At 43.0% G+C, this 25,843-nt stretch overlaps 1 protein-coding gene and 1 pseudogene across 2 annotated transcripts; one reads left to right on the top strand and one right to left on the bottom strand.

The window, feature by feature from the left end:
* Nucleotides 1-6,908: 6,908 nt before the first annotated feature.
* SLC26A2 (solute carrier family 26 member 2) lies at nucleotides 6,909-20,132 on the top strand. Its single transcript, XM_081093500.1, has 5 exons — nucleotides 6,909-7,187; nucleotides 7,457-7,910; nucleotides 11,353-11,526; nucleotides 15,133-15,850; nucleotides 16,867-20,132. Exons 4-5 carry the CDS (start codon nucleotides 15,158-15,160, stop codon nucleotides 18,394-18,396), a joined length of 2,223 nt encoding a protein of 740 aa, XP_080949626.1. The 5' UTR covers nucleotides 6,909-7,187; nucleotides 7,457-7,910; nucleotides 11,353-11,526; nucleotides 15,133-15,157; the 3' UTR covers nucleotides 18,397-20,132.
* Nucleotides 20,133-24,679: 4,547 nt separating this feature from the next.
* LOC308519092 (ferritin light chain-like) lies at nucleotides 24,680-25,382 on the bottom strand (annotated as a pseudogene). The gene has a single exon. The product of its transcript is annotated as a ferritin light chain-like (transcript).
* Between the last annotated feature and the right edge of the window lie 461 nt (nucleotides 25,383-25,843).

The raw sequence follows: 25,843 nt of genomic DNA on the forward strand, positions 1-25,843 counted from the left end.
TGTGTGACTAGCTGCAAACAGCCATCATCCCCTCACCCAGGCTGGCCAGGCACCCCAGTGGGGACCCCCACCCTGATCCAGGACACCCTTCAGGGCAAACCAGCCGGCCCCAAAGGGTAATATGCCTCCCAGCACCGGGATCAGCGGAGCTGCGAGGCCTCCTGGCACCGGGATAAGCGTGACAGGGGGGCAGCACCCAAACCCGTGATCGCCCTGTGGCTCTGTGTGTGACAGGGGGCGGGGCCACAACCTCCCTATCCACCCTGCTCTGTTTGTGACAGGGGAAGGCGCCCCAACCCCCTGATCAGCCCTGTTCTGTGCCTGATAGGGGGGAGCTCCCCAACCCCCCTCCCCCACGGGCCCTGCTCTCTGTGTGACGGGGTAGAGCCATAACCTCCCCATCGGCCCTGCCCTGAGTGTGAGAGTGGTGGCACCCCAACCCCCTGATCGGCCCTGCTCTGTGTGTGACGGGGGCAGCGCCCCAACCCCCTGATTGGCCCTGCTCTGTGCGTGACAGGGTACAGAGCCCCAACCCCCCTGATGGGCCCTGCTCTGTGAGTGACAGGGGGCAGTGCCCCAACCCCCTGATTGGCCCTGCTCTGTGCATGACAGGGGGTGGCGCTGCAACCTCCCCATTGACCCTGCCTTGAGTGTGACAGGGGGCGGTGCCCCAACCCCCCAATCGGCCCTACCCTGATTGTGATTGAGGGTGGCATCACAACCTCCCAATCTGCCCTGCTCTGTGCATGACAGGGGGCGGTGCCCCAACTCCCCAATCGGCCCTGCTCTGAGCCCGACCAGGGGCTGCACCTAGGGATTGGGCCTGCCCTCTGCCACCCGGGAGCAGGCCTAAGTCAGCAGGTCGTTATCTCCCGAGGGGTCCCAGACTGCGAGAGGGCACAGGCCGGGCTGAGGGACCTCCCCTCCTCCCCGAGTGCACAAATTTTTGTGCACCGGGCCTCTAGTCTACACTAATAAAAGAGAAACATGCAAATTGGTGTCACTCCGCTATGCCCACCAGCCAATCAGATGAGTATGCAAATTAAACCAACAAAGATGGTGGTTAATTTGCATACGCAGGCATGGAGCAAAGACTGAAGACAACGTAGAAGGAAGCCAAGCACTACAGAAGGGAGCGAAGCTGCAGAGAAGCAAGCGGGGCGGCGGAGGTGGGAGGGAAGCCTGCCTCTGTGGGTTTCGCTCCCTTCTCTGCTTTGCTCTGGCCGCAGGAAGCCCTATTCTTGCAGGAATCTTCCTGCAATGGGCCTCTAGTCTAAATAAAATTTTTAAAACAAAACCATGACTGTGCAATATATATTTTGTTTGTTGAATAACATATGTAAACATTTCTGTGCATTAAATATTCTTTTACTATGTGATTTTTAATGGCCCCATAGATTTCTATTGGGTGACTGTAACATAATTTATTTAACACACATCAACTATTGGTTATTTAGCCTGTTTCTAATATTGATGTTCTTAATGAACATTTGTGTTGTTAAATCTTTACACACTTGCTTGATTATATTCTTTTTTTTAAATTGATATTTAGAGAGAGAGAAGAAGAGAGAGGAAGATGGAGTGAGAGAAACATCAGTGTGAGGGCAAAACATCAATTGGAGGGAACATATGTGATACTTTCAACAATAAAGATTTTAAAATTAATTAATTAACTAATTAATTAAAACATCAATTGGCTGCCTCTTGCACGCCCCTCACTGGGAATCAAGCTGGCAGCCTGGGCATGTGCCCTGAACGGAAATGGAACCAGCATTCCTCAGTGCATGGGACAATACCCAACCAACTGAGCCACACTGGCCAGGGCTGATTATATTCTTGTCTTCTTAATAAAAAACTTGTTCAGAAAGACAGAATAGTTTCACTACTAATTCTTTAAGAAGTTGTTCTGGCTATTTAAAAATATGAGAGTTTAAGTAAAAAAAATAATGGGAAAGTCAATATTTTAATGCAAAGATCATGTTCCATTTTGAATGGCCATCTCCCATAGAACCTAGCACATATCCCTGAAAGAACAAATCTGGGACCCCAGCTTGTGATAGCCAGGAAATGTCAAATAACAGATCACTTTCTGTACCTAAATATTTGTGACGAGAGTGAATTCTGCTCCACCCCAGGTATAAGAGTCACATTTCCTTTCTTTCTCCAAATCAAATGTTGTTATGTTCCAAACTCCCACAATTCTAGCAGAATATTCAATCCTGATAATTATGGTGACCGCTGCCTCACCCCAGGGTCATGTGAAGGGCTGTTGGTCTAACTTAGTCCAACCAGGAAAAAGCCCTCTGGCCTTCAGTCCACCCTGCTACCACGAATGTGCCCCTTGTCCAAGCTGGTATGGACCCTGACAGGCCAACAGTTCTGCTCTTCACTGGGCTCAGGGGTTGATTGTTATGGCTCCAGCTTCCCATGTCAGGGAGAGGCACAGATCCTTGCCACTCAAAGACCCTGAAAAACCTAGGCCCCATCTCAATCTTGGGGAGGCTTTCAAAAACCTCCTTTCCCCTGACTACATGGCTCTCCTGCCTTTCCCCCTCCAGGACAATCAGCCTAACTTCCCTCAAAGGTCCAAAGCAGGAGGGGATCTCTTTTTGAGCCTGAGAGTGGTTGCTTCCTGCCCTGCCACACAGTGGCCCTGAGAGGGAAGAGATCTAGAAGGGCCAAGCCCCCTCTGGGGATTGGGACCGAGGTGGCAGAGGAAAAATACCCATAATCATTCAAAGTACTATTTGTAATATATTTATAGAAAAGAAAACAACATGAATGTCCCAAATCAATGACAGTACACCCAAAAAATGGAATACCATGCAGCTACTGTGGCCAAAGATGACTACAGCAATGTTTCCCATACCACATGTTCTTCTTACAATGTGGCTTTGACACTTCTCCCGTTGAGACTTGGGGTCTATTGCCCTCCCCTGAAATCAGGTGGGCTTTTACAACTTTCAACCAACAACGTGCAATAGAAGTGAGGCTATGTGACGTCTGAGACTAGATCGTAAGAGGCTATGCAGCATCCTCTTTGCTTGCTGGAATGCTGGCTCTTGAGGCCTTTAGCTGTCATTTAAGCACAGACTGCCCTGAAATTTCCATGGTGTGAGGAAGCTCAAACTAGCCCACACAGAGAGACACAAAGAGAAGCCCTAAGACTACCTGCCGAGAGATGTCCAGACAGCCTTCAGATGCTTCATCCCTCATTCTCTGTCCCAATTCTAGCCACTCTCTCACTATAGCTCTATGCGACACCACCAATCAAGCTTTTACCAAATTCCTGACCCACAGAAACCACGATAAATAACAGAATGCTTATTGTTGTTAAAAGCCACTAAGTTTTGGAGTGATTTGTTACTCAGCAATAGATAGCCAGAAAGCAATTCTGTATGCTCTGACATGGAACATCATCAAGGTGTAATATTAAATTTTTAAAATTGTAGGATAGTGTATATTGAATGTCCCCTTTGTGTGTGTGTGTGTGTGTGTGTGTGTGTGTGTGTGTGTGTGTGTGTATTCTTGTATATGCATAGATCGCTGGTTTGCCAACTGTGGGTGTTCATTAGAATCTCCTGGGAGCAGGGGGACTTAAAAATATTACCAATGCTTTTTCCCACTCTACACCAATTCAATCATATCTGGGGATGGGACCCAAACATTGTTATCTTTTAAAAGGTCTCCAAGAGCCCTGGCCCGTATTGCTCAGTTGGTTGAGTGTCATCCCATGCCCCAAAAGGTTGCCAGATTAGATTATTTGACAGGGCGTATGCCAGGTCTCAGACTTGATCCCCAGTAGGGGGGCATGCAGGAGACAGCCAATGGATGTTTCTCTCTCCCTCTCCCTTTCTCTCTCTCTAAAAATCAATTAAAAAAAAAAAAAAACTTCTCCAAGAGATTCTGATGTGCAGCCAGAATTGAGAATTCTGATATAGAATAACCTGGAAGGCACCATAGGAAACTGATGCTGTGTTTGCCTCCGGAAAGGGACACTGGGCAGAAAGGGACACTGGGGTAAGAATGGGAAGTGTTGGAGGGAGATTTACTTTTCACTGTAAACACTGATTTTTTAAATTTGTTTCATCTGCTTGCACGTGTTACCTGTTTCCAAGAACAATAAGTGTGTGTGTGTGTGTGTGTGTGTGTGTGTTTAAGGAAAGCACGTACAGCAGTGAGAATGAATCAGAATAGCAAATTAGGAATAACCCATTCAATCATGGGAGTCAGTTTGGGGCCCGCTATTTTGGGGCCTCAGAGGAAGTGACTGTCCTTGGGAATCCTGAAGTGGCCTCTGTCCTGAAATGACTTATTTGCTGGCCCAAACACCCCCCACTTACTACACCATTAGTTTCTTATTAGAAAGCAGTTTGGGACAGAGTAATGGCTATAAAATGTGAGCCTCCGGCTGCCAGTCACCCCTGTGAACAGGAGGAAAAATACTCAGGCTTAGATGGGAGGGGTAAAGAGACCTGGGTTCTGGTTGGCTGGGGTGCTGACCTGCTGTTATCAAGGAAAAGCAGATTACTAGCCAGCTCTCCATTAGCAGGGATTTGGTTTTCTGTTTCACCTTAGATTCCCACTGCAGAGAGCTGGGGCTTTGATCAAGGTAAGGTAGGAGTGGCAGGCCACAGTTCAGTTCCATGGAGTCCCAGGGATGTGTACATGGGGGCGGGGGGGGGGGGGACCATGGCACTAAATAGCAGCCTGGGTGGCTGACTGGAAGGGAGACAGGCTGACCCAAAGCTTCCTCTCTGGAACCATCCTGGCATTGGGTCATTCACAGCGCCCAGTTCTAAAGGCCACCTCAAAATCACTACTTGTCCATTGCATGACCTTATTAAGTAATTTAATATTCAGAGCCTCAGTTTCCTCATCTGTAATATAGATTAAATCATCTGAAATAAGAGAAAGAAAATGATAACCATTATTAAATTGAGCCAGTGTTTATCGGTGTCTATTCCAGGCAAACATGGGGGTGGATTCTTCCATTTGACTAACACAGTGAGTGTAGTGGGTAAGAGCGGGCTTTGCAGTCAGATGTAAATAGGTTAAAATCATGCTATTGTCACTTATTAACTGTGGGAACTAGGGCAAGTCACCTAACATCTCTGAGTCTCATTTCCTCACCTATAAGGAAGATCATAATATAACACCTCCTTTTGTCAAAAAGCTGCTGTGAGGATTAAATAAGATAGTGAATGTGAAGAGTTTGTGCATCCATAAGTAAATATCCAGAAACTGGCAGCTGTTGCCATTCTGCTTATCTTGCAGCTTATAGGTGTAGACACAGTACTTTCCATCTTGTCTTACTTGACCCTCAAGACTCTGGAGGCAGGCTCTATAAAAGGTGAAAACACTGATGTCCATTGAAACAAAGTGGTTTGTCTCCAGTCATAAGCGGTAGAGTCAGGAGTGAACCTGGGTGTTCGGTTTCCTGATATGGCTTCTGGCACTGGAAGCTCTGTATCTGGTGGGTGACAGAAACTTGAGGATCATCTCTAGATAAGAAAGGGAGTTCCTTAAATGACTGTGACGAGGTTCACTGGAAAGGGAAGGAAAGGAAGTTAACCATTTTGCTTCCTTCACAAGTCTTCTTCCTTTACCACCCAGTGGGCTTCCATAGGCTATAAACAAGAATGAATAACTTAATATATATACTCAACATCAAAATCAAATCAAAGTCATGTTTTGGGCCCTAAATTTAGAATGTCATATCTATGTTTAAATTGAAAGCAGGTACACCGGGGAAAATATAAAGATTCTTCAAAGAAAACTTGAAAACACACTCCAGTGCACTCTTGCGTGTGCAGTGAAAAAGACTGTCAGGCTGAACAGTTGACTAATGACGACGCTCGTTGAGATGTCTGCTCTTAGCTATGTTTTCAAAAGCATCCAAGTCATTCTGCTGGTAAATTGTCAAATCTGCCTGGAATTACTGTTAGGTTCCAGTCATAGCTGTCTATTCATGAAAAGCTAAAAACAAACAAACAAAAAAGCCCCATAAAACTAACAATAAACTCTGGCCTTTGAATTTGAATGAATATATATATATATATATATATATATATATATATATATTCTCTCTATATATAGAATATATATATTGAATATAGAAAAAAAAATATATATATATATATATTGGTCAGAGAGTGGACAGTTCCGGCTGATTAAATCAAGATTAAATCAAGACGGCATAATAGGATGTGACTGGCAGAGAATGTGTCGCTGAGGGGGGAGGCCTTAGGCTGAGACCTGAGACCCAGGAAGAAACCAGGTACCCGAAGCTCACAGGCCCCCCGCAGAGGTCCGGAGGGGGGGGGGGGGAGAGCGGGGAGGGAGGAGCCAGAGGACATCCAGTACCTTAAAGATAACAGGGACGATTTTAGTTTATCTGTAAATGTCAAGGAAAGCCACTGAGGGCTTTAAAAGGGAATTGGAATGACATTTTATATTTATTTTACCTTTTTTTTTTCCATTTTAAAAAGAGCCTCTGGCTCTTGGGCCCTTGGATGGAGAATAAGTTACACTCGGGTAGGAAAATCTAACTTTCTAGGCGGCCTTTCCCATTCAGGGCCTCCATTTCCCCGTCTGTAAAGGGGTTGGGGAAGGAACCGGGTCCCACGGCGCCAGAGACCCCCAAACGCGGAGCACTTTCCGGCTCCGGGCAGCGCGCTCCCGCGCCGTTCCGGACAGTTCTCCCCGCCACACCCCCGGGTTAAGGTGGAGACGCCGGGAACACCCACTTACGGACTCACCACCGCGGGAAGCAGCAGGGACCGCCCCAGAATCCGGGACGCGTGGCCTTCCAGCCAGGACAGCCAATCGCGAGGAGGAGAGCGGCGGGGGGGCGGCACCCCCTCCAGCCCGGCCCGGTCATTGGCCGGCGGCCGCGTCTCCTGCCCGCGGTGCCACGTGACTGCCACGGCCTGGGCGTTCGCTCAGGCTTAGCTCTCCGCACCCCTCGGCGGCTACCTGGTCTCCGCGCCCCCGGGTCCCGGCCCCCGGCCGGCCGGGCCCCGCCTCCTCGGGGCCGGAAGATGGGCGGGGAAGGGGACGAGCCGGTAAAAGGGAGGCTGGCTCCGGGCGGGCAGCCACTGCCCGCGCGGTCGTGTGCCCTCAGCTCCGCACCGCGGAGGACGCTGCGCGGGGCCTCATCGCGCGGGGCGGCCCGGACCTGAGAGGTGAGAAGAGGGGAGGGGATGCGAGCAGGGCGGAGGGCCGGGGAGCGATGCCGGCCTCCACGCGGCCAGCCGGCTGCCCTTAGGGTGGTCCCGGCCTGGGCCCCAGGCGTGCTGGGAGGAGGCCCGGACCAGCTGTCGCCGTGGGCGTCGCGGGCAGCCCGCGGTCGGGGTTGTTCCGTGGGTGGGCAGAGGCGGGGCAGGGCAAGTGTCAAAGCCCCGCTCCCCGCCGGCCCGGCTCCTCCGGCTGAGTGCTTGGCTCCTCCCTCCAGCCCACGCGTCGCACCGAGTGCCCCAAGCACGTCGCAGTCGCAGATAAAAGCGTTGCGCTTCGGTCGGGTCCTCGTCAAGCCACGTCGAACCCAGATTTCCGGGAGCAGAACCCAGGAGAATGAGCTGCCAACACCAACCCTCTTTCTCCTCCCCCACAAACGGGCGACTGCGACCTGGACACCAGAGAGGACTTGATTATCTTGGTCTTTAAAATCACACACCTGGTTAAGTATAAATCAGGACCTGAATGGGCTTCTTGGAGATTCATAGACTCACTTGAAATTCTCTCGTGGATGGATGGGGACCAGGGCCTTACCTAGAATTACACAGCAGATCCTGTGCAGAGCGAGGGCTTGTACTCCCCAACTCAGAGGACGGCAGACGGGGCCCTTTCCTGGCACGGATTGGGGACTATGGAGAGTTAGAAGCATTCAAGACTTAAACTCCTTTCTGGTACCTGTTCTGTTACCACCACCCCTCTCCTCTTCCCCTCCCTCCCCGCCACTCCCACACCTTTGTCCCTAGGGCTCTGTATGTGAAATCTGGAACTAATGTGATTATCCAATAGTGGGTTAAGCAGAAGTTCTTGTTTATGAAAATTGAGTCAAGCCCTAGCTGGTTTGGCTCAGTTCATGGAGCAGGGGTTGGGTGGACTGAAGGGTCAGGGGCATAGGGGAGGCAACTAATTGATGTGTCTCTCTCACATCCATGTTTTTTTTCCCTCTCTCTCTCTCTCCCTCCTTACCTCCCACTCTCTCTAAAAATCAATGGAAAAATATCCTGGGTGAGGATTAACATACACACGAAAAAATAATAAATAAATAAATAAATAAATAAATAAATAATTGAGTCAAGAAATGGAGAGTTAAACCTGTTGGAAATGAGCCCTTTTTTTGCCCCTTCATGACTCTCAAGGGTCAGAGACTAGTAGCTATCATTTATTGAGCAAATGCTATATGTCAGGCACTGTGCTAGTTACTTTACTTGTGTTAGCTTTTTAACACGCCTGCAAGTAAGTGATGCTGTCCTCATTTTACAGGTGAGAAATTGATGCTGAGTAAAATGAAGTTTTTCACCCAGTTCCATATTGCTGTTAGACAGTATAGCTGGGATCTGTCTGACTCCAGATCATACCCAGTATTTCTCCAAGTTTGGCCTTCAGCTCACTGGCTCAGAATCATCCAGGCTGCAGAGTCTTAGATCTCATCTCTGGACTTGCCTGGGAACCTGCATTTTAATAGATCTCTGGTTTAATATAGTAAGTACAGTACTATAATTTGCTGCCTCCTAGGGGAAGATCTGGAAATGACACAGGACTTTGCAGAGATCTAGATGAGATTTACTAGGGGTGATTTTTTTAAAATATATTTTTTATATTTTATTGATTTTTTACAGAGGGAGAGGGAGAGGGACAGAGAGTTAGAAACATTGTTGAGAGAGAAACATCAATTCAGCTGCCTCCTGCACACTCCCTACTGGGTTTGTGCCTGCAACCAAGGTACATGCCCTTGACCGAAATCGAACCCGAGACCCTTCAGTCCACAGACCAACACTCTATCCACTGAGCCAAACTGGCTAGGGCTAGGGGTGATTTTTGATTATTGACATAACTTTTAGTGAGCATAAACCCCCAGGCAGATACTTGCTAAACTGTATAACGTCTTGACACAAGCTTGGTTATTGTGTGTGGAGGGTGGACAGAGAGGGGTAACTCCTTTTTACAAGACATTTCTTTCATTTATTCATTCAACAGTATTTGCTAATAATTTAATAAAACAGCAGGTTATTGCTCTCATGGGAAAGATAGAAAAAAAAGTAAATGCATGGTAGGCAATGATGAGAGGGGCAGGGAGAAAAATAGAGCAAAGTAAAGGAGATAGGAGTGGAAGGCAGGGATGTGCCCAAGCGGGCAGCGCGGTGGTGGCGGCAGTAGTGCTATTTTATATATCGTGTCTAGCAAGGAACTGATTAAGGCAGCATTTGAGAAAAATTCTAGCACTCCAGTTAGAGGGGCAGCCAAAGTAAGTGGAAACAAGAGCCTGCTTGCCTTGTTTGACTATTGCCTGGGATACAAATTATTCTAACCAAAATGTAGCTACAGACGTAAATTTTACAACATTGTTCCTAATGGAAAAATAAAATGAAAATATTACCAATGCAGGTGTGTAATATGAAAGGTAAAAGTAACTATTCTTAACCTTTTACCAAACCTATGTCAAGCAGTGTGCTCCCTTCACCAATTAAAATTAACCATAATCCAGAAATGAGTTGAGAACTTGGCCACCGTATGTGCCCTTTTTTCTCCTATTGACCCTTTATAACCCACCCCCTGCCATGGGGCCATGTGGTATTTTAGAGAGTTAAGCTTAGAAATTGGAAGATGAGGTTTGGGAATCTGGTTCTACCAGTTGAGCAAGTGACTAAACTTTGACTTTGCTCATATTAGAGATAGGAATTCATACACTGTTCTCAGATTTATTAAGGAGGCAAATGGGAGGTGTATTTGAAATCTTTTTGAAAGCAGGGAATTACTGTGCATGTAACTAGCCTTTATAATAAAACCCTAATATGCACATCGACTGAACGGTGGAATGACCAGTCGCTATTATGTGCACTGACCACCAGTTGGCAGACGCTCAATGCAGGAGCTGCTCCCTGGTGGTCAGTGCACTCCCACATGGGGAGCGCCACTCAGCCAGAAACCGGGCTCACAGCTGACGAGCACAGTGGCAGTGGCGGGAGCCTCTCCTGCCTCTGCGGCAGCACTGAGGACCCCTCAGGGAATGTCTGACTGCCTCGGGGAATGTCCTGTACTGCTAGAGGGCACTGGCCGAGCTGAGGGACTCCCCCCCCCCCACAGTGCACCTGGCCTCTGGTTCTATATAATAAAAGCCTAATATGCTAAGTGTCTGGCCTTACGACCTTTCAACCAGTCGCTATGACACACACTGACCATTAGGGGGCAGATGCTCCAACCGGTAGGTTAGCTTGCTGCTGGGGTCCAGCCAAGTGGGACTGGGAAAGATGTCCCGGACACACCCTGGAGCCCTCCTGTAGTCTCTTCCTGCCCCAATCATGCATTGATGGGGTCCCTCAGCCTGGCCTGTGCCCTCTCGCAATCTGGGACCCCACGGGGGATGTTAGAGAGCCGGTTTCGGCCCGATCCCTGCAGGTCAGACTGAGGGACCTCACTGGTGCACGAATCCAGGCCTCTAGTTTAATATATTTGATCATGATTTTACATTAAGTTATTTTCTTCCTGGGTATTTTATTATTTTGTCTTATATTGGGCTTTATACTAGAATCAGTATGTCATAGTGCTTGTAGTACTGCTATAAGCCCTATGGTGGCTCTTTTTGCATCACACATAAATGAACAGTGCTAATAATTTGTGATAAGAGAATATAAGGAAGATTTTTTGTCTTCATTATATTTACTTGAAACTTCACCAAAACTTCACCAATAAACAGATACATAGCCATACATATCAGGTGTGAGGCATCGTGTTAGTGCTGGGTTATGTGGAAATGAGAATGACTTGGTGTCTGTCCTTGAATGTATACTCTAGTTCAGTGATGGCGAACCTTTTGAGCTCGGCATGTCAGCATTTTGAAAAACCCTAACTTAACTCTGGTACCGTGTCACATATAGAAATTTTTTGATATTTGCAACCATAGTAAAACAAAGACTTATATTTTTGATATTTATTTTATATATTTGAATGCCATTTAACAAAGAAAAATCAACCAAAAAAATGAGTTCATGTGTCACCTCTGACACATGTGTCATAGGTTCACCATCACTGCTCTAGTTACTCTAGTGTGAGAGACACGTAAACTTAAGTGCTAAATAGTTATATGTTACGTTTTTCTTATGTCCCTTTTGCATATCTTAGGTTTGGAAAAGACTTTTGACCCACAAATCACCAAGAGTTGTCCAAAACAGAATGACAGGACATAAGTGCACTAGAGAGTGGCCTGAAAGTAGGAAGTGAAAAGAGAGTTACAGATTGGTTGCATTGAGGAATGAAGACCTGTGTGTATCCACCAATCTGATTGACTTGCTCAGGGTATGTAGCCATCTATATCTATTATTTTTTTCCTTGTATACTTTAAAAACTATCAGAGTAGCTATTATTTTACTTTTGTTTAGTGGAATGATCCTTCATCCTAAACAAAATTAATGTGTGTGGTTTTACGTATCTTGTGTTCTTAAATGGGTCTTGGGTCCTGGATTATGACATTTTGGTAATATTACGTTTATAGAACCTCACAAGGTCCTATTTTTCTGTCAGTTCCAAAACAGAAAACTTCCTGAGTCCTCCATCTAGTATATTTTATCTCTCTCTGGCTATAGTCATAAATTTATTTTTTCATTCAAACATTTTGTAAGCCTGTTCTCTGAGAGTTACAATATTTCATTCATTGATTATTACAATGATGAACAAGATGTCCTTTCCTCCCAGAGCTGGAGAGAATCCTACTGAACAAATACAAGAGTGTGGTTAGTACTATAACGGAGTGCAGAATGCTTTGGGACAGAGAGGATATAATGATTCATTTGGGCTAGGAGAGATTGGTCAGTTCTTTGTATAAGAGGTTGAATTTTAAATGGGTTTTAAAAATGATTAGGATCTTGACAGGCAGAGAGGTGGATGGCCATGCTAAGTTAAGCAAGCAGCTAATACAGAGACACTGATTTGTGAATTATTTGGTAAACAGTGTAATACTTTGAGAACCTCTTGCTTTTTCCTCCTCTTTTACCTCTTATTACAAGATTTTTCTGTTGTTTTAGTTGCCCCTTCTTTTTGGTTCATTTTATTTTCTTCGCTTTCCTATAGTTACTAGTGGAAGGTCTTATGGCACTAGTTCTGTAGTTTAGGACCCAGAGATGCAGGACTACCTAGTTACCCTCCAAGTAGAAGTACAGAGCAACATTATATCTCCCTTCAGTGTGTGTACTTAGAACAGTAAAGCGAATCTTTATTTGCATGAACACGGCAGATATGACTCTATACTAAAAGAAAGTAGAATAGACCAAAACTTTCCAGAGCATATATCGGACACTTGCCCAGTCAGCCCACCCAGGCTCTTGACATTCATGTCATCTTGTATCAGCTTCTCTATCCTCTTTCCTACCAAGCAAAGGAGTGTTGTTCAAAGACCTAAATGCATTCTGCCCTAGTTTCTTTTAAAAAAAAACAACACATTTATTTTTACTCTTTCACTTGCTTTTACTTCTTTATGTTTTGTTTTGTTTTTTATTCAAGAGAAACATCAAAAATGTTTTATTCAAAGTAATGTCCATCTCTAGCTACACATTTCCCCCATATTTCAGGTAATTTGTGGATACCGTCCCAATAGAACTTTTCTTGTTTTGAGGCAAACCATTCAGAGACCCAATTTTCCACTTCTTTGTATGTTTTGAAGTGCTGCTCAGAAAGTGCGTGTGCCATCGATCGGAACAAGTGATAATCTGAAGGAGCAAGGTCTGGTGAATACAGTGGGTGGGTTAATACTTCCCAGGCAAGATCTTTTAATGTGTCTTTAACTGGTTTTAAAGTGTGTGATGGTGCATCATCATGAAGCAAAACTACTTTGCCGTGTCTTCTGGCCCATTCTGGTCATTTCACGATCAAAATGTGGTTCAATTTGATTATTTGTTGTTAGTAGCAATCAGTATTAACGGTTTCAACTGGTTTTAGAAGTTCATAATACACCACACCTTTCTGATCTCACCAAATGCAAATTTGGCCTTGCAGTCAATGTTAATGGTTGACCTGGATCAACCCATGATTTTGTGCATTTGGGATTCTCAAAATAAATCCACTTTTCATCACCAGTCACAATTCAATGCAAAAAAGAGTTTTGTTCCATTGAAGCAACATTTTGCTGATGACTTTTCGGTTTTCCATTTGTCTTTCATTCAGTTTATGTGGCATCCATTTTCATTCCTTTAAAATCTTTCCCATTGCTTGTAAATGACCAGAAATTGTTTGCTGAGCAACGTTTAATCTTTCTGCAAGTTGTTTTCGAGTTTGACACACATCTTCATCCAATAATGCTTGTAATTGTTGGTCTTCAAACTTTTTCGGTTGGCCTGGATGTTCTTTGTCTTTCACATCGAAATCATCACTTTTAACGTGTTTAAACCAGCGTTCATAAGTATCTTGAGATGGAGCATGTTTACTATAAGCTTCCTGAAGTATTCAGCAGCACTTTTCTTCAAAATAAAGTAATGAATTAAAACTTCCCACAAATGCTCTTATTTTGGCATGAAATCCAACATTTTTAAGTGTAAAAATATCTATGATGTTAAAACCTTCAGCAAATTTGACATATGAAGTTTTGAAGCTTGTTGTCAATACAACAAAATAGCATACATATCAAATCACATATATATCAACATATGTGTAACTCCATCTATTGAAAAAAAATCTGCATTGTTAACCAGTACATCTAGTAAATATCCCAAATTTAATGCCCTCGCAGTGGCCATGCCTATTCTAACCAATGACTTGTTCCCAGATGTGACTGACAACCAAGTATCTTCCTGATATAACCCTAACTTTACTTGGCATGTCTATCTTTGCTGGGGTCCAACCCCAGCAGGTCCAGGGGTCCCCAAAGGTGTGGACGGAGTCGGCGAAGAGGGAAAGACTCGGAGGCAGCGTTCAGTTGATCAGCAGCCTAGCCAGGATCTCTAGCCAGGATCTCCAGCCAAGTTCTGGTCTGGATCTCCAGCCAAGTTCTGTTCAGGATCTCCAGCCAAGTTCTGGTCAGGATCTCCAGTGAAGTTCTGGTTAGGATCTCCAGCCAGGTTCTGTGTCCATGTTCTCTTGCTAGGTTCTCCATCCAGGTTCTCCAGCCAGGTTCTGTAGCCATGTTCCCTCGCTAGGTTCTCCAACCAGGTTCTGTCCAGGTTCTCCAGCCAGGTTCAGTCACCAGGTTCTCTTGCCATGTTCTATCCAGGTTCTGTAGCCAGGTTCTGTCTCTAGGTTCTTCAGCCACGTTCTCTCGCTAGGTTCTGTCTCTAGGTTCTGTGGCCAGTTTCTGTCCAGGATCTTTTGCCATGTTCTCTCCAGCGAAGTTCTTCTGTCTCTAGGTTCTGTGTAGGTTCCGTGCCTAGGTTCTGTGTCTTATGTTTATTTTCAACAATTAGGAAGTTATTTAAAGAGCCGCCCTCCTTTCCCCCGCTCACCCCCCCCCAAAAAAAAACACACAACAACAACAACAAAGACCATCTTCCTTGTTTTAGGGACTTGCAGGTAGGGATGAAGGTTTGGGACCAGATCCTATTTGCAGTATATCTGGGTGTGAAAAACCTGAAAAGATAATTGATAGCATATAGAAAGGAGGAAATAGGCTACCCTGATACCTTTTCTGAAGGGAAAAACTATAGGGGGAACCAGGCAGGGATGGAAAAGAATCCTTAAATGATTTTTACTCTCAGTAAGTCCTGTGTCCAGTAAATTATTTGCTTTGACTTGGCTGTTTATGGTCTGGTTCTTTTTTTTTTTAATCAAGACAAATGAGGCTCAAATAAATGTGACTGTAAGATACCTAACCTCAAAACTGAACTCCTTTTAACTCTCATGAATGACAAGTAGGGCTGTTAAAATGTTGAGCATTGAGAATTACTTAATGAAGTAACTCTGGTATTTTCTCTGGGGTAGGAGGCTAAAGTATCTGTCTTCAGAAATGTCTTCGGAAAATACAGAGCAACATGACCTTTCACTTGAAGGAAAAGACCAATACAGTCCTCCATCTGTGATCCATGTGGAGCTTGAAAAGGAATCAAGTACTGACTTCCAGCAACTTGAAGCCACAAATCAATGCAGACATTATCCTAGGATCCACATGGAGCCTCAAGAGAAATCAAATACTAACTTTAAGCAATTCATCATCAAAAAACTACAGAAGAGTTGCCAGTGCAGCCCAACCAAAGCAAAACATATGATTTTTGGTTTCCTTCCCTTTTTGCAGTGGCTCCCAAAATATGACCTGAAGAAAAACATTTTAGGAGATGTGATGTCCGGCTTAATTGTGGGCATCTTGTTGGTGCCCCAATCGATTGCTTACTCCCTTTTAGCTGGCCAAGAACCCATCTATGGTCTGTATACATCTTTTTTTGCAAGCATCATTTATTTCCTATTCGGGACTTCCCGTCACATCTCTGTGGGCATTTTTGGAATACTGTGCCTTATGATTGGTGAGGTAGTTGACCGAGAACTACACAGAGCTGGCTTTGACACTGCCCATATTGCCCTGTCGTTAGGAACGGTTTCGAATGGGAGCATATCATTAAATCAGACATCAGACAGGATATGTGACAGAAGTTGTTATGCAATTACAGTGGGCAGCACCGTAACTTTTATGGCTGGAGTTTATCAGGTAAGAAACAATGGGATGAGATTGGGGGTTTCTGACCAAAGAAATCACTATGCATGAAATCTCAGATCTGTAAGGGATCTTAGATATCGCAATAATTAAAACTATTATTTATTGAATGCTCAAGATATGTGAGGAGTAAAGCCAAAATTCAAACTCTGGTTTAACTCTCTAGAAAGATAAAGCTGCTTCTCTTTTCTCAACTCTAGGCTGCCCCTTAACCAATGAATTTCAGTCAACCAGATTTTAATTATTTGGTTGTAAAAATTTAGACCAGAAAGGGACCTCAGACCACCTAATACAACTCCTTGATTTTATATGTCAAGAAAAATTGCTTTGCTTGAGATTATGCAGGTTGGTTATTGGCAGAGTCAGCATTAACAGGCAGGCAGGAATGGTAACAGAATGGGGATTAGGAGAGGAGGAGTGCAGGAGTTTTTCAAACTATAGATGACCACCCGCTCTTTCCTATAGAATTGTTAAGATAGTAGTTCTCTTGGATTGTTGTACAGGAAAAAGTTGAACACTATATTATATTATCAACCAGGAGAAAGGATTAGAAATGGAATTCTTCTTGGGTCTCCTATAGAATCCACTAATCTGCCATTGTCATCATGCCCCTGCCTTCTGGCATCAGGAGTCAGTGCCAACATTACATCTCTATTACAGGCATTTGGAACCAATAAGGGAAGGGGAAGAGTAGCTCGCTTTATTTAGTGCTTGGATGAAGCAGAGAGGTGGTGTACAGAGAGTTGTTTTAGGAGTTTAAGAAGGTAGGAATCCTAAGTTATTGTCTCATCTAGGCTAATGAGTGATAATGTGCTTAGTCCTCTGAGTGTCAGTAAAATGAGCCCTGTCTCTAAAACGAGAGGATTGATATATGAGTGTGTTTTTCTCTAGCTCTGATATTCTGTGATGCTCTGATATGTCTCCATGCAAAAAAAAAAAATGCCAGGGTAATACAGGATTTAGTGACTCCTTTCCATTTATATTTAACACTTGTATATCCTTCCTTCCAGGTAGCGATGGGCTTCTTTCAAGTGGGCTTTGTTTCCGTCTACCTCTCAGATGCCTTGCTGAGTGGATTTGTCACTGGTGCCTCCTTCACTGTTCTTACATCTCAGGCCAAGTATCTCCTTGGGCTCAGCCTTCCTCGGAGTGGTGGCGTGGGCTCACTCATCACTACTTGGATACATATCTTCAGAAACATCCATAAGACCAATCTCTGTGATCTCATCACCAGCCTTTTGTGCCTTTTGGTTCTTTTGCCAACCAAAGAACTCAATGAGCGCTTCAAGTCCAAGCTTAAGGCACCGATTCCTACTGAACTCCTTGTTGTTGTGGCAGCGACATTAGCCTCTCATTTTGGAAAACTAAATGAGAAATATAATACCAGCGTTGCTGGACATATTCCCACTGGGTTTATGCCACCCAAAGCACCGGACTGGAACTTAATTCCTAATGTGGCTACAGATGCAATAGCTATGTCTATCATTGGTTTTGCTATCACTGTATCACTTTCTGAGATGTTTGCCAAGAAACATGGCTATACAGTCAGAGCTAACCAGGAAATGTATGCCATTGGCTTTTGCAATATCATCCCTTCCTTCTTCCACTGTTTTACTACTAGTGCAGCTCTTGCAAAGACGTTGGTTAAAGAATCAACAGGCTGCCAAACTCAGCTTTCTAGTGTAGTGACAGCTCTGGTTCTTTTGTTGGTTCTCCTGGTAATAGCTCCTTTATTCTATTCCCTTCAGAAAAGTGTCCTTGGTGTGATCACTATTGTAAATCTCCGGGGAGCTTTATGTAAATTTAAGGATCTGCCCAAGATGTGGAGGGTTAGCAGAATGGATACAGTTATCTGGTTTGTTACTATGCTGTCCACTGCACTGATAAGTACTGAAATAGGCCTGCTCATAGGTGTTTGTTTTTCTATGTTTTGTGTCATCCTCCGTACTCAGAAGCCGGAGAGTTCATTGCTTGGCTTAGTGGAAGAATCGGAAATTTTTGAATCCACATCTGCTTACAAAAACCTTCAGGCTAACCCGGGCATCAAGATTTTCCGCTTTGTAGCCCCTCTCTACTACATAAACAAAGAATGTTTTAAATCTGCTTTATACAAAAAAACTCTCAACCCAATCTTAGTAAAGGCAGCTCAGAAGAAGGCAGCAAAGAGAAAGATAAAAAAGGAAACAGTGACTGTCAGTGGAATTCAGGATGAAGTTTCAGTGAAACTTTCCTATGATCCCTTGGAACTCCATACCATAGTGATTGACTGCAGTGCAATCCAATTTTTAGATACAGCAGGGATCCATACGCTGAAAGAAGTTCGCAGAGATTATGAAGCCATTGGCATACAAGTTCTGCTGGCTCAATGCAATCCCTCTGTGAAGGATTCCTTGGTCCGGGGAGAGTATTGCAAAAAGGAAGATGAAAGCTTCTTTTATAGTGTACATGAAGCGATAGCTTTTGCAGAAGAATGTCAAAATCAGAAAGGAGTATGTTTTCCCAATGGTCTGAGTCTTTCCAGTGATCAGCTGGATAAATAGATGAAAAGAAGAAAAATGTCGAGCCAATGGCAACTTGCATACTTGAAATTTTATCCTATTGGCTAGACATTATTCTTCCTTCGAAGCCGATGGCCTTCGTAGATACAAAAGTGCAGCAGAGCTAATACTTGGGCAGAATCAGAAAGAAGAAAACATTGTGGTTTTAAGCTTTCTTGCAAATAGGGAGTGCTCTTGGAATTACATGTCTATTGAATTGAACTGTGAAGTAGCCCTTAAACTTAATGATCATCTTTTTTTAAAAAAAAAAAAGTTTTATTGATTTTTTTAGAGAGAGAGGAAGGGAAAGGGAGAGAGAAATAGAAACATTGACGTGAAAAACAGATTGGATGCCTTCGGCACGCCCCCTACTGGGGGTCAAATCAGCAACCTGGGCATGTGCCCTGACCAGGAATTGAACCAGTGACTTCTTGGTGCATGGGACAACACTCAACTAACTGAGCCACACTGCCCAGGCATGACCATCCTCTTTGAGGAGATAGGCATGTGGACTCTTCCTTCTCCAGGAGGTAAAGGAGTGGAGTTGGCATTTACATGAGATATGCTCTAGCCTATATGATATGGCTCTTTGGAGAGAGAGTGGAAAGGAGGCAGGGAAAGAATGTTGTGTCTGATATTGTACCAACAGATCAAGAGGCCTCTGGAGCACAAGGTAATAGCTATTCAAGTTTTTTTCTTATTTATACTTCTCCATACCCAGTTTCTGCTCCCCAGATGGCAGTGAGATCTCTGACTTTTAATAGGAAAGTACTGTTCCTTTCCTAAAGGCAGGAAACCATAGGAGACTGATGGTTGAGCATGTTTGTGAAATCCTACCAGCTAACTTCACATTATACAGAACATTCTTTGTAAATCAGTTGTTTTCGTCATACCTTTTTGTTTAGGGTAAGTAGGTAAGCAAAGAGCTCTTCATAATCAGCAAAAATAATGAGAATCCCCCCCCCCCTGACTTTTCTGTGATCTCTGTCTCTGTTTCTGATTATTTCTCAACTTAAAAATTGAGTCCAGGAGTTATAATGATAAATTCAGGGTCTTTCTAGTCATCAGTTGGATAAGTAGATGAAAAGAAGAAAAATGTCTAGCCAATAGCAACTTGCATACTTGAAATTTTTGTGATCCTTATTAATGTTTTCAATGAATTTTTTTCCTTTATGTAGTGCTATAGATGAGCTATAGGTTCTTTTTGCACCAATGCAGATAATTCCTTAGCTTTCAGTAATTTAGTGTATTTTCCATGGCATCTGTCTTAAACTGCTATGTCTCATTACCAGTGACAAGCTTGCCAGATAAAAGGCAGAATGCTGACTCTGCGATTCTATACAGTATTTTAAATGAGCTCGAGGCAAACTGTTAAGGACAGATTACAAATAGGAATGATTGACAGTTTCCCTTAAGAATTTGTTACTTAGCAGTGATTTCTTTGCTTCCCATGGCATTTTAGCAAGGGTCAGTTGGGGATTGATAGTCTTTCTGAAATAGAAGTGCAAGCAGTAAGCATTAGCTTTGTTTTCACTAAAACATGTACAAATTAATTATTGATGTTCCTTTGGAAGCGTCTGTGCCTTCTTTTCTGTTGGTTAATCATTTGTTTTTAATCTTTCTTGCCTTCCTCCCCAAAGCTAGGTTTGAATCCAGACCATTATAGATGTCTAATGCTGCCTGACAGAGTAGAGTACATGTTTAAGACGACTCTATAATTTAGCAAACACTAGCACAGTAAAAAAAAAGTCCAAAAAATTTGAAAAACTCCTTAGCAAAATGGAGTAACAGAATTTGACCTTTACCTAACCTTTCTCTTCATATGTGGATATGAACAATTCTGGAGCTTTGTGCATTTAGCAAAGTCTTGAATTGTGCTCTGATTAGTACAGTGGGGCCTTGACTTACGAGTGTCCCGATTAACGAGTTTTTTTGAGATATGAGCCGTCTCTCGGCCAATTTTTTGCTTTGAGTTGCAAGCTCAAAAAAATTCGGGTTACAAGCCAACTTCAGATACCCCACCGCTAGTTGGCGCAGCGAACGTCACAGTAATTTGACATAGGAGTAATTTGAGTTATGAGCTCCGTCACGGAACGAATTAAACTCGTAAGTCAAGGCCCCGCTGTACCTCTTCCACTCAGACAAACGAGATTCTACTTTTGGTAACTAATTGTAAAAACATTTAAGATTTCTCAAGAATGTATACCTTACCCTTTCTGTGTGGGTAGAGTTTGGCTTATACATACATGTCTTAAAATTTTTTTGCTGGTATTTAAAGAAATCAAACGTGAAACCAAAGCTTAATTCACTAGCAAAACTAATGTTTTCATTTCCTTTGCTTTCTTGCTCAAAGCCTTGGATTTTCAGTTCACTATGCGATATTTTACAAGTTTTATTGATACAAAAATACCTTGCTTACTCTAGACTTCAGTGTCTAAATGAACATTTTCTCATTGCTTATTGACAAACGTACAAAATTCTGAATATCTTAAAATGGTCATTTAATTGAAATGTATTGTGTACATACTTAATGGTTAACTTTACAACCTTATTTATTTTTAAATTTGCTACAATAAGAGGAGTGGAGGGTACCCATGCACAGAGAGACGAAGGATTGACATTCAGGAGAGGGGTGAAAGGAGTAGATCATTGAAAAGACCACCGCTGACTAAATAAGGGAGAAAACAGAGGCATTCAGTTGAATAGGATCCAATCCCTGGTTAACCCCACACAACAGTAGGGAGGTCAGGATTAGAAGCCACACCTTAGTTTGAGAGCAAGGTCAAAACTGGGTTCTGTTTCTAGAAGGAGAGGGGCACAGATTCACCAAAGATGAGAGAGTTGAGAAGCATGCATTAGCCAGCACTGGGGCAAAAGCCCAGGTTGACCTACTGTGGAGCACTAGTGACTATAGTACTATCCGAGCTTCTGATGGCAGTAAAATGGACAGATGTCTAGTTGACAGTTACTTTAAAAAAATTTTCATTAGGACCAAAGGAAAACAAGGTTTAGGTAGACTGACTTAGCTTTTAAACAATAGTAGACATTGAAGCCAAATTTGTCACTAAATTTACAGTATGGTAAATGGTGGTCTTTAAATGTATATTGTGTTCTCTTAGTAATTTGGGTGTTAGCTCTGCTCTTAGAAAAGGGCTGCAGTGAATTTCTTGGGAACTTAAAATTGAATCTAGGAATTATAATGATAAATTCAAGGTCTGTGAGCCTTATTAAAGTTTTTAATGAATTGTTTTCCTCTCTGTAGTGGTATAGATGAACTATAAGTTCTTTTTGCATCAATGTAGATAATTCCTCAAACACTTCCTGAAGATCTATGCAGAACTCTAGAGTTCTGTGCCGGGTGCTGGGACTCTGATACTAAATCCAGTAGGCGAACCATGTGGTAACTCAGTGACACAAGTGGCACTTGGAGGTGCTTTATGGAGGAGCTGAACTGAGCCTGGACAGAGGTCTTAGCAGGAGGCAGGCAGTTGAGGCAAAGAAGGAGGCAGGGATGCCTCCGTCTATTCAGGGAATGATTCCACAGTGACGTAGTAAAAACTCAATCGATAGGATTTAGACTTTGCTTAATTTTTCTGTTCTTTGATGTTTCTCTCTCTCCCCCAATGTTTTCTTTATCTGTTATAGTGATGCCTTATTTGAAACTGGGCTTAAAAACTGCAAAAGGAGGAAATTGGATCTAGAAAGCTTATAGGCTCTGAAGTAATTTGGCTTTTTTTTTTTTAATAAAGATTTTTTGTGTGTTTGTTTCAGATTAAGTTTATTTAGGAAGTTACAGAGGTAATAGAAGTGAGCCAGCGGGGCTACCTGGGCTCAGGAAACATGTTGCAGAAGCAAAATAAGGGCCCTTGGAGCTCAGGAGAAAGAAAGGCAAAGGTAACTGCCTGGTGGGGGGAGGGAGGAAGGAAAAGGCTCAGGCATGCTCCCAAGAGGAGAGCGCTGGTAGGAAGATTTTAGATAATCATAAATGGAATCATTAATTTGAGTGCTAATAACAAGAATGAAAATTATAATGGAACAGCCCAAAATAATATACCAGCTGGTTTGTTATCCTAGCCTATTATTAAAGTAAAATTCTATTTAAAGGTACATTTTAGTTTTTTTAAAAAAATATTTTAGTAACTAGGAATGGAGAATTTGGATGTGGGAGTGGTGGAGATTTATTTTTATAAGGTAATTTTTATCCTGACAAGGATTATTTTTTTAAAAGTATTTTGCACTTTAAATTTTAAAGTAAATGTTAAATAAGCATTATATTAGATTGTAGGGTGTTTGGTATGTATTTTCTTTTCCTCTTAGTGATGTAAAATAGGAAGGATATATTGAATTATGAAAACTGGAATAATGACACCAAATACCTTTACTGGAGATAGTATGTTTGTAAGTCTACACTGGAACCAGGCATATAACCTTTCTTTGGACTTGAATTATGACTGAAAAGGGCCATATAATCACAATCTTACTACAAAATACCAGTGACTAAATTTCTAACTGAAGGTTTTTTAGTTGTCAAACAGACAAGCAGCTTAAGCCAGAAAAGATTTTTAACTGCAGGTTTAATAAACTTATTTTAAGAAGTTCTCTTCCACTGCCACATTCTCCATCCCTAAAATAATAAGATAATACTTGGAGTGAAAAAGCTGTTATCTTTTAATTCAAATCAGTTGGGAAATTACTGTTTGAATTCTGATGCTGCCATGATTTCTCAAAAATTAGTGTGAACAGATCAATCTTTATAAAATGCTACCTTTTGTCTCCTTGCAATTTTATACACAAATTAAGACAATAACAGGGTGATATATGAGTTAACTCCAATTCTGAGTCTTGTCACTTCACTAAAAAAGTATACTGCCTTTTTTTTTTTTTCAATTATTCAAGGTTAATGACTTTTAGGAATATGTTTTATACCACATATATCTTTTTTAATTAAAGCAAGTGCCTTGATGCTGTTACACATAAATCATGCTTAACCCTCTTTGGCAGTGGGGGGGTGGGTGTCCGGCCCAAGGCCTGCGAAATCATTTGATTTGGCCCTGCCAAAACATTAGGGGTGAATTAATTAAATATGGCAGGCTAATTTTTAAGTTGGTAATTTTGTAGGGCCTGCAAATGATGTTATAAATATCCAAATGGCTCTTGGCAGAATAAAGGTTCCCCACCTCTATGGAATGAGAATGAGTTATTGATGATTGCAGCCTATTGTAGGAGAGGGGGAGTTGGTTAATAGCAGATCCTTTTTCTCTGGAAGTATATGTTCATGATGTTTACTACATAAGATCCTATATGTGTTATGTCATTTGCTAATAAATTGTTATACTAATTAAATATTCTGTGTCTAAATTATTTAAGTGCAAGGTGGGGTTCTAACTAAGAAGTACACCAGTGAGCTTTAAAATACCATTTCTTTACCTTTGGAGAGTGATTCAGTCATTAATTTTTCTCAACTGTAAGAAGAGGATCTGTCCTTATAGAAAGCCATAAAGCATAAAGAAACCCAATTCTTTTCCTTTTTGCTTGTGATCCTGATGAGTAGGTCAACACTTTGGGTACTAATTTTTCCATCAATGAAGAGGAAAGGAGGACTAGACTGTTTGAGGACCCTTCCAGTTTTCATGTTACGTGACTCCTAAATCTAACTCATGTTTTACTACTGCCCAACCTCTGCATTTTGGTAAGTGAATTTGAGTCACATTTTTTTCATCAGTCAATTGAAGCTAACATCTTATACTGATTAAGAGAATTGGGAGTGGAATTCCTAACTAGAGCGCAACACTTTGTGAGCAATAATCTGCACCCCCATCATCTCCCCATACCTGCAGTGAAGCCTCTTCCCAGATGTCCTCCCCTTTCTACATCTCTCACCTCTTTGGAAGAAGTAGAAGTGTGGATAAAGGGATAAGGACAGTTCTCAGTCTTCCTTTTGCAGTACTTTTCCTCTCAATCTCTAAGAGAAATTACAAGTGACTGCTCCTAAGGTATCTTCAGTTGGCTAAGTTGTCTCCTTTATGTAGTCTACCTCTGCCCTCTGGTGGCCAGAATATGATATGCTACTACAATCTATTTCAAAGAACTGGCCTCAGCATGAAGTTCTTCAGTAGGTCTGCAACATTGGAATTACATTATCTGAGCCTATTTGTCCTTTTGTATTATGGTTTTCTTGAAATACTAATAAATGAAACAGTGTTTGAGATATAATAGGCAGTCAATAACTCTTAGTTTCCTTTTTTTTTTTTTTGCTGCAAAAAACTTTATTAACATTTGGCTCAAAACATGGGAGAGTTAAAAGGATACCTAATGGTTTCAGGGAGAAGTTCAAACAAGAAGCCAGACACTATGGGGATGCAGAGGGGTCCTCAAAGGCCTCTAGGTTCTAAAGGTTCCTAGTCATCCTTGAGGGTGAGCCATTTGAAAGGATGCTCAACCTGCTCAGCCTTGGGGCTGGCCAGCCTATGGAGGTTAGTCAGGTGGTCACCCATCTTCTGGATGATTTTCACCTCCTCATCCAGGAAGTGGTTCTTCAGGAAGTCACAGAGATGAAGGTCTGTGCTGGTAGAACACAGGGTATGCAGATCCAAAGGGCCTCGTTCAGGTTTTTCTCCAAGGACATGGCAGCTTCCATGGCATCCTAAGTTTTACCCCACTCATCTTGAGAAGGCTTCTGCACCTTCTGGTAGAAGGCCTTGCCACCACGCTGGTTTTGCATCTTTAAGAGACAGTCAGCACCCTTGTGCTTTTCCTCAGCCAACTCACGGAAGAAATGGTCCATGCCCTCCAGAGCCATATCTTGGTGGCTGAAATAGAAGCTCAGAGGTAGGTGTAGAAGGCTTGCAGATGCAGGTTGACCAGACAATTGAAAGCAGCCTCCACCCTGGTGGAATAATTCTGACAAATTTGGGAGCTCATGGCTGCTTGGCAATAAGATGCTCAAAAAAACGATGTTGGCTGGTCTCAGGGACTGAGGATGGCTGAGATGGTTCTGAAGGAGGTAACTGAAAAAGAGGTTGGTGGGTGGTCAGAGGCTAGAAGAAGGAGTGTCCCTGTGTCTTTTCTGCCCAAACACTGTTGAGGCAAGAAACAGAGCCAGGGGACCCTGAGGTCACTGCCAATTTCCTTCTTTTTAATTAAAGAGCCCTTAGAAATAGGGCAAAGAAAACTCCTAGAGTTTTCTATTATCAGGCTGGGTGGTTCTGGAACACAACACCAAGGTCTGTTAGTGTTAGAAAGGGCTGGTATGTGCCCTGATCATTCATAGTGCAGGGAGAGGATTGCTGAAAGGAGTTTCCCCCATGTTTGAAGGGTCCAGCTGTCCCTTCCAAACCCTGGAACTTTCAAACAGTAGCAAAAGAAAAGAAAGGGCCAGAAAGGCAGGTCCCTGTCTCTAGATGGTACTGGTAAAGTTCTAGACAAGGATGGATAGTAATGACAATAGTAT

Source organism: Myotis nattereri (assembly GCF_964212035.1).
Source record: "Myotis nattereri genome assembly, chromosome: 5".
Lineage (NCBI taxonomy): Eukaryota > Metazoa > Chordata > Mammalia > Chiroptera > Vespertilionidae > Myotis > Myotis nattereri.